We start from the raw sequence: 14,441 nt of genomic DNA on the forward strand, positions 1-14,441 counted from the left end.
TTTGTCATTTTGAATTAGTAGTTTCCATATGTATGGTAAAACAATGGGTATACAAATGAGTCATTACTGGTAAAACATTAGGGATAAAATTCAGTCAATATCGGTGAAATGTGAGTAAACAAATCAGTCAAACATCTTCTTCTGTTATTTCAGAAATCCATGTTTTATTGTAATCATTGACTTACTTTTATCATTACAAGAATAGAGAATGTTAGTTTTATACCCAACAGTCTTTCTTAAAAATTCTGAATTTACTGTAATATTCATATACTGACCTGTTGGTCCTACAGGGTCAACTAATGGCTCTTCAGCTGAAAATAATAAAAATATTAAATTTGTTATACAAATGAAGTTTCATCAGCTATTATTAAATTTTACCATAAAGTAGATATTTTCAAAGGACACTTGTCTCAATTCTAATTTGGTTTCTTAATTTTTATTAGCTATTTAGGGCTTTGCTTTTATTGTAGTCATTCTGGGTAATATTTTCAAAATTTCACATCAAATCATTATAATTGGTTAACACTTATATTATCAATGAACATTCAACAAATGGTATAACATGGTTATCATCTGGTGCACAAACAATACAATCACCACTGTACTTCAGAATCAGACAGGTGAATGGAACATTTCAGTCATAAATTTGAACGTTTTCCTTAATGTGCTATTTTCACCCACAGAAATGTTACTGTAATTTTGATTTGGACCATTCATCTACAAAGGCAATTAAAATGCTTATATATAAATATTCACAGTTACTCTTCCTTTTTAGATAGGAGCATTCTGAATGATAAATTGTTCTCATGTACATGTATCAGTATTTTCTTATCTTTCTGTATTGGCAAAATACAATAAAACTTACTTTTACCCAACATAACTGTTACTTTTACTACATCACTCATTGTTTCACCTAACTGGTTCCTGGCTCGGCATTCATATGTTCCCATATCTGCTTTATATGCAGCTTTCACCTGGAGCAGACACATTCATTAGTTTATCAATTTGTTGATATTTAATATGAAATAATAGAATACTAGTTACTTTTACACTTCCTGTTAACTGCGCATGCCTCTGCACTTTATACTTTCTGAACAATTTTTGGTTATGATACTTAAGTTAATGTGTTTGAGTTTCACCAAGTTTTTATCACTTCAATTCAAATGATTTGCCAGACAGACACATTTAAATGTCCATACTTATTGCTTTCCTTTATCACATCCAGCTCGGGTTTGTATTTTGTTTTTCTACAGTAAAACAAATTTGTTTATAACAAAAGCTGTGTTTTAAATCTTAGGAGTGAATGCATATGACTCAGAGCTGTTCTGTTATCGTAGTTTTGTATACTCTTTCTTGTCATTATTGGAAGGATTCTTAACATTTATCTGAGCACTTCTTTCTTGTAAAAAATATATTTTTGCATTTAAAACAAAACAATGTTAAAAACTATTCTGAAAATCTGAAGTATTTCAGAATTTTTTTGTTGTTGTTTATTTTCTGATGCTGTGTAGTTTTTCTGCATTCAAATTATTTTTTAAGTCTATTAAAAGGCTAAGAATTATCACCAGGTGCTGTTAATTATGAATTTTCGCATTTATTTTTTATGTTTGTCATTCTATATTTTTTTTCAGTCTAAATTTATTAATTTCTGGAGTGTTTACAAATAAATTACCTCATAAAACGGCTGATCAGATCTTTTAATTATTTCATGGTTTTTATACCAATCATAAATGACAGGATATTTACTAAGAACTCGACATTCTAGAATAAAACCATCACAAATCTGTACAGTAACATTCTTAGGTTGTACTTCAAATGATGGAATCAAATCTGTAAACAAAAAAAATAAATATATATATTACTTTTCAGTCTTTTTTTATCTTGGGTCTCAATTCCTATCAAATATATTCAAACTAACACTAACCCTTACACTTGTCCTAATTCTTCAATCTTATCCTCACATAAAAAAAATGTAAACTTCTTTCATTATTTTGTACATTAATCAGGCCATCAGGTTTTTCGTTTGAATTGTTTTAATCAAAGGTGACAGATGCTTGGGTCTGTTGTTAACATGAAGTGATTTGCTAGTTCAAAAATTTTCTTTCAATCAAAAATATAAATTGATCTGATATTCATGTGATATTGCGCACATGATATCTGCGATAGCATTATTTGTGAAGTAGGAATTATCATACACATTTAAAGTCTTACCATATCTAGATGGTCTATCATCAAAGGTATCTCTATCTGTAATACAATAAACATGATATTATCAAGTTTTATATGTAAAAGTTTAACATTTCTTTACATTCAGAATATTTGATAAAGTTACTTTTACTTGTTACTGTTTGTCCTATTCTAAATAAACAAACACCAATTGTGTTAGAAAATAATAAGGATACCAATGTATGTGTGCAAAACATGTTTCTAGAACAAATTTCATCAGATATGTGCGATAATAAAAAAAACTTCGGTAAAAATAAAATCCAAACTGCCTTCATAGAAGAATCTAAACAGTCTGAAGTGACTTCATCTGTTTGAGCTACAACCTTGAATTAAGTACAATTACATTCACTACAGATATAAAATTAAAACCTTTATTCACTAGAATTGTTAGTTTCTGCGGAAGGTTGGTAAATCTCCCAAGCACCTCTGCTTCTTCCATCTATAAAAACTGTGAAATTTGCCCATAGTGCTAAAAGAGGTGTTTTACAACAACTAATCAATCATATTGTATATAGCTTTAACATTAAATTCCTCCAAAGTTTAAAAGAGGGTCACATGTATGGAAGAAATATGTTTTATTGTGTTATGGAGTAAATATCAGTTTATACGTACATGCCACAGGGTCCTTACTCATCTCTACAACTACTGTAGACTGATCTGTGAACTCTACTTGTGAGTTAATATCTCCATTGTGTAGTCTACAACAGTACACACCTGCATCTGATGTACTGTAAGGGATAAACAATATCATTTTACATTGTAGGCATGTATAACTTTATGTTATAAACAAGTATAAATGTATGTTGTATACATGTCTTCCCATGTGGTGTACACGTGTATAACTATTTGTTGTTATGTTGTACAAATGAATAACTACATGCTGTTATGTTGTACACATTTAGAACTAAATTTGGGCACATGTATAAATATATGTTGTTCACATGTATAACTTTATTTATCTTTGTAATGCTTCTGACCGTGCAAGATCCTCATGGATATTTAAGGTTATTAAACATCCCCTAGTATTAGCAGTTTATATACTATATGTTGTACTGTTTACACATGTATGCCTATATACTGCAAATATGTATAACTGCTCAGAGTTTTACATGTCATGAATAACTACATGTTGCACACATGTTTGACTATTTAACAAATGTAAAATATACAAAAGGGTAATTTGTGATTGAATGTGTCTAATAGCATGGTCACTAGTGAATATTTTTCTATATTTGAATTCTTCAATATTAATCTATAACTGTGTATATCATACCTGACATTTCTAATTCTGAGTATGCTGCTTTTTTCTTTATCTAAGATATCCCAGTCCTTTTTATTCTCTTTGAACCACTGGTATCGAGGATAAGGGAAACCTATAGCTTTGACTTCTAGTTCTAAAACTTCTCCTTTGTTTACAGTTTTTCTTTCAGCTGGTTGATTAATAATCACAATTGGCTCTGAAATTTACCATAATTCATACAGTGCAAATGTATTGTGGATTCATAATTACTGGATATTCGTGGAATACTAATTTTAAGATGTACAGATAAACAATGAATTTAAATGTTTAATAAATTTTGCATTTGAGTTCACAACAATACTACATATAATGGATAAAAATATATATTGAACAGTACAAGACCACATCAATAATCAACCTATCTTTATTTTACAAAAATTTCTGCGGGTATAGATAAACAACAAATTTGATTGATTAACAACACAATGAAATCAAATATCCACTAAAATGAAAGTTTTCTTCAATCCAGGAAAATTGGAACCCACCGAAATAAATGAATCCACAGTATTATGAGTAAATATTATATCTCTTATTATATTTATATAGATTGTCCTATTTTGATTTATGATATAGAAATGTATGGTAATTATTTAAGTGACCTAAAAAACTGCTTTTGGAACTATCCTCATCTGCTACTAGTTAATCAGACAAAATTTTAAGGAGTAAAATATCAACATATAAGGGTATAAAATGGAAAAATAACCATAAAAGATAGAAAAGTAACGTAACAGGAACTATAAACTGTTAATTAAGATATTATTTTTTTTTAAATGGACAGAATGCCAGATTATTATGATTTATTGGGATTTGAGGAAAATCCCCATGCATACATATTTATATTTAAAAAGATATCACATTGTGAGTTCTTATTATTGTGATTTTCACCTAGCCAGGATGTTATATGCATTAACAAAAAAATCACAATAATTTAGAATTTAATACAATATAATTAGTCTTAACTTACCATATTTCTTTATATCCATAAGAACACTTTCCAACTTTAACTTATCTAGACAGTCAACTAGCTCAGCGGCAGTCATTCCCATGGATCCAAGTTCCCATAACATCTTATTGCTGGGACTACCATGGTAAACTTGGCTTCCAAACTTTCTCTCTACATCTGCACTACTGTTTGAAGAAAATTGGGGTACTCAAATAAATCAATTTCAGACATTGTAAATACCTATAACTATGTGTATGATGGAGATTGATGGTTGTCTTAGAAGTTTGGTAGATATTTTCTGAAATTTTTTATGTTTTGTACACTTATTACAATGTATCATAATTGTGATAATTTTCATGTTTTGTACACTTATTACAATGTATCATAATTGTGATAATTTTCATGTTTTGTACACTTATTACAATGTATCATAATTGGGATAATTTTCATGTTTTGTACACTTATTACAATGTATCATAATTGGGATAATTTTCATGTTTTGTACACTAAGTCTTATTACAATGTATCATAATTGGGATAATTTTCATGTTTTGTACACTTATTACAATGTATCATAATTGGGATAAATTTCATGTTTTGAACACTTATTACAATGTATCATAATTGGGATAAATTTCATGTTTTGTACACTTATTACAATGTATCATAATTGGGATAATTTTCATGTTTTGTACACTTATTACAATGTATCATAATTGGGATAATTTTCATGTTTTGTACACTTATTACAATGTATCATAATTGGGATAATTTTCATGTTTTGTACACTAAGTCTTATTACAATGTATCATAATTGGGATAATTTTCATGTTTTGTACACTTATTACAATGTATCATAATTGGGATAATTTTCATGTTTTGTACACTTATTACAATGTATCATAATTGGGATAATTTTCATGTTTTGTACACTTATTACAATGTATCATAATTGGGATAATTTTCATGTTTTGTACACTAAGTCTTATTACAATGTATCATAATTGGGATAATTTTCATGTTTTGTACACTTATTACAATGTATCATAATTGGGATAAATTTCATGTTTTGAACACTTATTACAATGTATCATAATTGGGATAAATTTCATGTTTTGTACACTTATTACAATGTATCATAATTGGGATAATTTTCATGTTTTGTACACTAAGTCTTATTACAATGTATCATAATTGGGATAATTTTCATGTTTTGTACACTTATTACAATGTATCATAATTGGGATAATTTTCATGTTTTGTACACTTATTACAATGTATCATAATTGGGATAATTTTCATGTTTTGTACACTTATTACAATGTATCATAATTGTGATAATTTTCATGTTTTGTACACTTATTACAATGTATCATAATTGGGATAATTTTCATGTTTTGTACACTTATTACAATGTATCATAATTGGGATAATTTTCATGTTTTGTACACTAAGTCTTATTACAATGTATCATAATTGGGATAATTTTCATGTTTTGTACACTTATTACAATGTATCATAATTGGGATAAATTTCATGTTTTGAACACTTATTACAATGTATCATAATTGGGATAAATTTCATGTTTTGTACACTTATTACAATGTATCATAATTGGGATAATTTTCATGTTTTGTACACTTATTACAATGTATCATAATTGGGATAATTTTCATGTTTTGTACACTTATTACAATGTATCATAATTGGGATAATTTCATGTTTTGTACACTAAGTCTTATTACAATGTATCATAATTGGGATAATTTTCATGTTTTGTACACTTATTACAATGTATCATAATTGGGATAATTTTCATGTTTTGTACACTTATTACATGTATCATAATTGGGATAATTTTCATGTTTTGTACACTTATTACAATGTATCATAATTGGGATAATTTTCATGTTTTGTACACTTATTACAATGTATCATAATTGGGATAATTTTCATGTTTTGTATACTTATTATGATAAGTTTGATGTTTGGATGTTAATTATATAATTTTGATATATTCAATTTGGTTTTTGATAGATTTTTATATTTATTTGTAACTTTACTTGGCCTTCATTGTTGAAGATCAATATTATTATTATTTTCTATTGTGATCTGTATCATGAAGATCTGCCACATATGAATAAAACAAGATGCAGGTAATAAAACAAAAACGAGACAGAAATCTTAACACAATAATAGTTAGGACATATTTTTCCATATATTTTATTTACATAAAAAACCAGAAAACTTTGCATTTGAATGAAGTTTTGCCTCTAATTGTTGAAGATGATTTTTTTTTACACATCAATCACTGTTTGTTATAAGGTAGATCTATCTTTTGGATTCAAAATCTCTTCATTATGATTGTATTTTTAAATAAAATTAAACAAGAAAGTACTGCTTATCAAATCATATTGCAACATGTGAACTGTAAATCTAAAGATTTTATTATATTCAGCAATAAACAAATTTCCCAAATCTATGTTGCAAATGAACCAAGTGTGAAAAATCCAAGAAGATAGGAGCCATATATGCCTTTATTCACCTGTGTATATGTTCCACAGGACGGCTGGACCATCATCACATTGAATATATATTATACAATAGTTACCTAAATCTATAATTTGGATTATCAGCTGCCTTATCTAACAATGCTCTCCAGTTACATGTTTCTGGGTTAGAATCTAGATCATCACGTAATTTGAGCATAAATTTACTTGATAATTCACCAATATTGGTATCTGGGTGGACATGTAGTCGTCTACAATGCTCACGATTCATCATAAATCAAGCATACCTGAAAAATAGAGCATAATTTAAGTACAGTATACCTTCAGAGCTCCAGATAAGAATTCACAAATTGGGTTTTTTACCCACCATTTTCTTATATAATTGGGTGATAAAGTTTTCTAATTGCATTATCAATTCCAATTCACCCCTCATATTAATATTGCGTTTTTCACCACAAAGCTCCTTAATGTATTGGGTTTTTTCATCAACACAATATTGAATATTTAGGCAATATCAACCCCAAATTTTTTCCCATCTTAAATATGTTTCTTTCTTTAATTTGTTAAGCTGTTTTATTTGGTTTAGGGTTAGGGTTAGGGTTATTTGCTAGCTGTTTTATTTGGTTTATTCACTGAGGAGCAATTGTAGGTTTAATTTGTGTTCCGTTTCAAACCTTCTGCCAGTTTTGTATTTTCTCATATAAACTGTAAAAATCAAAGTGATGGATAGCACCTATGGAAAGTTTGCAACTGTATATGTGTATTATTTCAAATAGGTTATAGACGTGTATTATTTCAAATATGTATTTAACCACAGTGTTGATTTTTCAAACTAAACCTTTGTCTCGCCAGCAATTTCCATTTATGGGCATTATGTTTTCTGGTTTGTGCGTCTGTTCGTCTTTCCGTCCTTCTGTCCGTTCGTCTTTCCCATTCGGGTTAAAGTTTTTGGTTGAGGTAGTTTTTGATGAGGTCGAAGTCCAATCAATTTAAAACTTAGTACACACTAGAACACACCTGTGATGTCGCGGGTCTGTGACTGAATTAAAGTATATAACTATGCGTAAGCCTTATTTTAATATTGGGATTATCATCTGATAAAGTCATGCCGATTATAAGATGCACAGTTTTCTCTGCTTTCAAAATCTTTCTGTTTGAACCTGTCGACCTGGAACTTATTAATTATTGGTAATATTAATTATTTGGAAAACAAAAGGTCCTGGAATGGAGTATTTTTTTTAATCAACAGCATTGTCCTATATTTATTAATTTAGTTATAAATAAAGTTGAATTCTTTGAATCGCTGTTTTATGTTATGCCCGCTAACAAATTGAAAACTGTACCTAAACGCCTTATTTTAAGTCCAGATTTTTAGTATTCGTATTGTCATCTTAGAAAGGCTTACTGCCTAAAATACTACAAAAGGGAACAATTTGACAATGGTTGAATTTATTAGTGTCCTATATTTGATATATATATAAAATTGAAGTCTTTAATTTGTCGTTTTACCCCATGACAGCTGACAAATTGGACCTCGTTATTTTAGTATTATAAATGTTCCCTATGATATAATCTTTCTAATTTTAATGCCAAATTAGAGTTTTTACTCTATTTTCACGGTCCACTAAGAATAGAAAATGATAGTGCAGATGGAGCATGCGTGTACTATGGACACATTCTTGTTTTATATATCTATACTTCTAAATCTAAAGACCGTTTTTATGTTCACTTGATAAATGTATAACTGAAGAAAGCTACAAGTCAAACTTATATATAAGGGTATATACTTGACAGGGTGTACTGAAAATTTCACCCCTTTACATCTAGAATGGTAAAAGTGACGCCAACAAAATTCAAACTTGACTTGTGGTTTTTGGTTATAAGCATTGCGTATAAGTTACATAAAATTTGGTTCAGGCAAACTAAAGTAAGAGAACAGAAATCTATTTTGGGATGTATGGACGTACGTACAAGTAATTATTAAGGGACGTACATACTCACAGAAAAAACAAGGATAAAACTCAATATGATGGGGCACTGAACAATAGTAGTATGACCTCAGGAATAAAAAGTTTATATACACTAGATTCATACAATGTTGATCTAAGGTGCTTATTACCCTGTAACACATTGTAGTTGCTGCTGTGTAATTACCATTGAGGCAATGACATTTGAGATTTTTGTTCTAAGCCATTTATTTGATATACTAGTAATCATTGCCTCTGTGTAAGGACGACACATTGTTAATTATAGGTCAATCTTAAAGAATCATGCTGCCCCAGGAATAAAGTGTGAGGATAAAACGTTCTGGATCCGTCCACTGCATTGTTAAGCACTAAGAAAGTCATTTTGCTAGTACATGGACAAATGTTATTAAATCATTTTAATAATTTCTACAGCACTTGTCTTTAGCTTGATCTCGGTCTTGATACACTGAACTATAACATTCTAAGAAGTAAATGATGACTTGGTTGCTTTTAAATTATACGGATGCTATGATACTAATTGTCATTTAATAAGATAATGTTTTTCTGTTGTCAGTTTGATCCATTTGAGCATGCTGAACGAGTGAGGGTCCTTATATCCACATTGGAATGTGAAACAGCTAGTATTTAAATAACGGAATTAAAAGTTTTCAAGTTATTTTTGGCATCAAAACTTTCAGATCGATGTCAGTTTGACAAAAACAATGCACTTTTCTATTAAAGCCTATATTTAACTTTACTCGTCCTTGGTGTGAGACATAAGCCATATAACTATCAATTATTTTATATTCTATCACCTGTGTATTGTTAAAATAAATCAAACCATTATCACTTGTCAATTATCCGACAACTTCGTCAAAGATCAACTTGTTCTCGCATACCAGACTCTTTCGATACACTCGGGCTTTTACTTATTCAATAATAAACAGTTGTAAATATTGTACATAGTAAAAAATAGTACGGGAAAATGTTCATTCATGAAATATTCATGAATTAAACGCTGTCTCGCGTAGATTTCTTTTGATTTTCTCTTCAGCCAATGTCCGATCCGCAAAGTGTTTGTGTTACTTATTTTCAAAATGAAGTTAAATTTATCTGAAATGTCGGTGAACATTTATTCCTTTTTTATTCAAGCTGTTATATTTTCAAAAGAGTAGCAACTCAAAATATCCAAGAATCAGAATTCGAACACTAGTACTACATTATCTTGGAGCAGAACATTGTGATAGTCTGTCTCACCGGAAGTTGAGGCTGACGCCTAAGGAAAGTAGCTATAGCTGAGACCAGTGCCTGTGTGTGTATTCATTAATTAACCGTAAAATGAAGAAAAAAAATAGTATATAAACTCTAATTATACTTGAATGTTTTTGTTTTATTCCAATTTTCATAAATCTGGGTTTAGTTGTCTTTTATTAGAACTTTTTGTTTCTGATGCCTTATCATGTCATAACTGATTTGGCCTTTCATTTTTTCCAACTGATTTCGTTTTTGAGGAAACCCTGTTTTTATTAGCAATGTTCTCGTTAAAGTACGCACACACGCCTGTGTGTTCGATGGATGCTTCCTAAAAACACTGGCTGAGTCTTGTTATCATCATAACTTTTCCTCAGCTTTTCAAAAGAAGCAGAAAACATGATTCTATTCAATATTTTTACCGGACATTCACTTTCGTTATTATTCAATGTATTTTATGATAAACCTGAGCAATGCGAAAAAAATATGACTACATGACACATGCTAATTAAATAAACGCCAAGAAGATCAAAATGTTTTCAAAAACATGTGTACCTATTGACAATGGAAAACTCTAACAGGGACCCATTTCAGCTACTTGATGCAGGGATCTATTTTTAGAACGAAAGGAAATTTCCAATTATAAATATTATAAAAATAGTTTACACGATGACTGTAAACAGATAAGGGTGAATAACGCAAATGGTAGCCAATAAAAGGGTTGAGAACTCATGGTTTTGGCATATAATTGGGTTTTCCTTTGAATTAATTGGGTTATTGAATCCTGCAATGGGCAATTGCATTGGTTTTTTTTATTATTTGTATTGTGTGATCACGCAAATACGCAGCTTATCTGGAGCTCTGATACCTTTTTCTCATTTTTTCTAAATTGAAATTAAATAGAAGATTAATTGAATGATTGGTGTTTAACACCACCTAAAGCATTTATGTTCATTTGTGTTGGCCAATTTTTATTCATGGAGAAAGCCTGTAGAGAATCCCCAACCTTTAGATGGAAAACTAACATTCCTAGTCAGCTAAGATTAGAGTTGACACACCTGCCATGTGTGGGATTGGAACTCACAACCTCAGTGTTGTACACGTATGTATAGACTAAAGATATGAGAGAGGTAAATTTTACAGAAAAAAAAATGTTCTACTGCACCAAACTTGATTACCTAATAATAGTTTGTATGTTTATTTTTAACAATTTCTTTACAATTAAGTTAAATTGTACAATTTAGTTAAATTGTACAATTTAGTTAAATTGTACAATTTAGTTAAATTGTAATAAAATTGTTGAAAAATAAATGAGGAATGTGTCCATCATGTCCATGGGACACAGACGATGCCCCTGATTACATTTATAAAGTTATAAAGTTATAAAGGGACATAACTGAAGAGGTAAACGGACAGAGTCACAGGACAAAAAAAAAAAAAAATTTGACAATTGTTGAAATATTTTTTTTTTTACATATATTCATTTTTAAGTAAAGGAAATTGCTAAAAAAACAATGATTAATGAAACTGTATTAAATTTTAATCATGCAAAGGATATGTCTATCTGCAAAATGACATTTTGTTTTCATAACAATTATTTGATCATTTTTTATATTTATTGAATAAATTTTAATTACAAAGTTGCTTCATATTTAAAAAAAAATCAAAATAAGTGTTTTCTTGTTCAAAGAAAAATAATCTCAAAACTGAATTGTGACTTTTTGTCCTGCGACTTTTTGTCCGTGACTTTTTGACCTGTGACTTTCTGTAAGTACTGCATTCAACTGAAGAATGGTAAAAGTGACATTACTTGATTTGAGTTCTGTGGTAATACGCATTATGTAATGTATGTATAAGTTTTAAAACATTTGGTTGAGACTAACTTAAGTAAGAGAATGGAAACAAAAAATTAAGCAATTTTTCAATTTATAAAGAAACATAACTCTAGAAGGAACAGTAAAAGTGACACCACCAAAATTCAAACTTGATCTGTACTTTTGGTAATAACTTATAAGCATTGTGTATTAGTTTCATTACATAAAGTTGTTGAAGCTCAAGTTGTTTCATTACATTGAGTTTTTGAAACTCAAGTTTAAATAAAATAGGTGTTAATTGCCCTTTGAGTGATAACTGTTAAAAGTGTTTGGATCAGGTCAGATTTAGCCAGAGGAAGAAAAGCTTGAAGATTTGATGGACTACTGTAAACCAACATATTTTTGCATATACTTTATTTCGTGTTTATTCCTTTCTAGCCGCCTATGTGGCAATTTAATTTAGGGATTTTTCTAATTTACTTGATGTACATGATGTAGTTATACATGTATAAGGAAAGATCCATGTTTAAATATTTCAGGACGATTTATATTCACATTATTTTTTTACTCGCAAAAGTTATTAAGGAAAACTGTGAATTTCTTACAGCAAATGGTACTGGACCAGTATACTGAGACTTGCATACATATTACAAGGCACAAACATTTAGAATTAAATGGTCTTTACTTGAGTAAATTAAAGCGACATAAAATTAAGTATGGTTCATTAAACTATGTATAAGGGTTTTCCATGAAAAATGATATTTTTTTTGGAGAATTCAGAGTACTGACATACTGTGATCAGGTGATGGATTCTAAAATATATGCTTTTTTCCCCCATCTGATGAGTTAAGCCTTTTTCAACTGATCTTTATAGTTTGTTCTTATATTGTACTGTTACATCACTGTCCCAGGTTAGGGGAAGGGTTGGGATCCCTCTTACATTTTTAACCCTGACACATTATGTATGTATGTGCTTGTCCCAAGTCAGTAACCTGTAATTCAGTGGTGGTCCTTTTTGATGTGTTACATCTTGGTTGATGTTAATTGTTAATAATTTAATTTTGGATGTTACGCGTCTTCTGATTGGCTGACGTTATTTTGTTATGAGCCCATGGACATAATTTAGTCATGTGAACGTGACGTCATCAACGTTTTTTCATGGTTTTCTACGGTTTAAAATGGAATTTAGAATTAAATTATAAGAAATGACTGTAATATTTTTTCTGTCTATTCAAAATAACATAAAAAATGTGGTGCACACTGTTAAATAACCCGCTACGCGCGTTATTCAGTTTGCACCAAATTTTTTATGTTATTTCTTCATAGACAGAAAAAATATTACAGTCATTCCTTAATTAAATATAAATTAGGCCCTTAATTAAATTTTCTAGTTTGAATTGTTCTACATTTGTCAATTCAGGGCCTTTTACTAGCTGACTATGTATAGTATGAACTTTGCTCATTAATGAAGGCGTTACGGCAACCTGTAGCTGTTAATTTTTGTGTCATTTGGTCTATTGTGGAGAGTTGTCGCATACACCTTATCGCTATTTGTCTGCCTTTACTGGATATCACAAATTTCCTGTAATTTTTTTTGACGTCATTATAGAAAATATCTGACGCATGTCAGGATAGCGATAAGGTGAATCATACCACATCATCTTTTCAGTTTTGCCAACTTCGGTCAAGTGCCAGAAGCATTTCTAATATAAATAATACGTTTGTGTAAAACTTGAATATCTTCATAAATTGATATTGTAGTATTTGACAAACGAAACAATCTTAATCGAACACATGTACAAAATAAATCGAAAAATTCTATTTGAACCCATTGTAAAAATATTTCCCGGGTCATTTTTTCTTACACTATATCAGGTGACAGTCGTTGTTTTCTCTATTAATGAATAAAATTATAATCTTCATTTATATATCAAGAGAAGAATTCTGTAACTTCGGTGGCTTTGTGCTATTAACAGCTTGCTTTTGCTTGTGCATTTTGTTGGACAAAAAACATGTTATTGTTTTCCCGGAAGTAGTGTAAATATCAAAAAGGAAACCCGGAAGTCCAAAATCAAACTATAAAAAGCCAATCAAATTTAAAGATAATCAAAGTGCTCTATATTTTGAGCATACTGTTTACCGATAAATGTTTCAAGGAATGGAAGCCTAGGATAATTCATACCCACCAACTGTCACTATTTGCGGGGGATTTCCCCCATGGAGACTCCCAAGTGGAAATTTTGTAAGAGCAATTTTGTCCACTATTTTAGAGAAAACAATTAATTTAACAATGGCTATGAACTTGTTAAAGCACGAAGAAACCAAAAAACCACATTAAAATAAATTTGAAGGCCCCCTTGAAGTTTTTGTAGGACTATAAGAACCGTCTTTCACGTAAAACCCCCATGGGCATTTTGAAAAGTTGGCAGG

At 29.8% G+C, this 14,441-nt stretch overlaps 1 protein-coding gene across 1 annotated transcript in view; it reads right to left on the reverse strand.

Annotated features, from left to right (window-relative positions):
* Positions 1 to 14,034, reverse strand: part of LOC143071582 (mucosa-associated lymphoid tissue lymphoma translocation protein 1-like) — a 28,845-nt gene extending 14,811 nt beyond the window's left edge. Inside the window, exons 1-9 of the mRNA XM_076245981.1 lie at positions 13,877 to 14,034; positions 7,081 to 7,266; positions 4,491 to 4,654; positions 3,500 to 3,683; positions 2,839 to 2,954; positions 2,212 to 2,247; positions 1,673 to 1,830; positions 866 to 974; positions 276 to 311 (exon numbers count right to left, since the gene is read on the reverse strand). Of these exons, the coding sequence (XP_076102096.1) occupies positions 276 to 311; positions 866 to 974; positions 1,673 to 1,830; positions 2,212 to 2,247; positions 2,839 to 2,954; positions 3,500 to 3,683; positions 4,491 to 4,654; positions 7,081 to 7,253 (976 nt within the window). The 5' untranslated portion in view covers positions 7,254 to 7,266; positions 13,877 to 14,034. The remainder of the gene's footprint in view (positions 1 to 275; positions 312 to 865; positions 975 to 1,672; positions 1,831 to 2,211; positions 2,248 to 2,838; positions 2,955 to 3,499; positions 3,684 to 4,490; positions 4,655 to 7,080; positions 7,267 to 13,876) is intronic.
* Between the last annotated feature and the right edge of the window lie 407 nt (positions 14,035 to 14,441).

This window comes from Mytilus galloprovincialis, chromosome 4 (genome assembly GCF_965363235.1).
Source record: "Mytilus galloprovincialis chromosome 4, xbMytGall1.hap1.1, whole genome shotgun sequence".
NCBI lineage: Eukaryota > Metazoa > Mollusca > Bivalvia > Mytilida > Mytilidae > Mytilus > Mytilus galloprovincialis.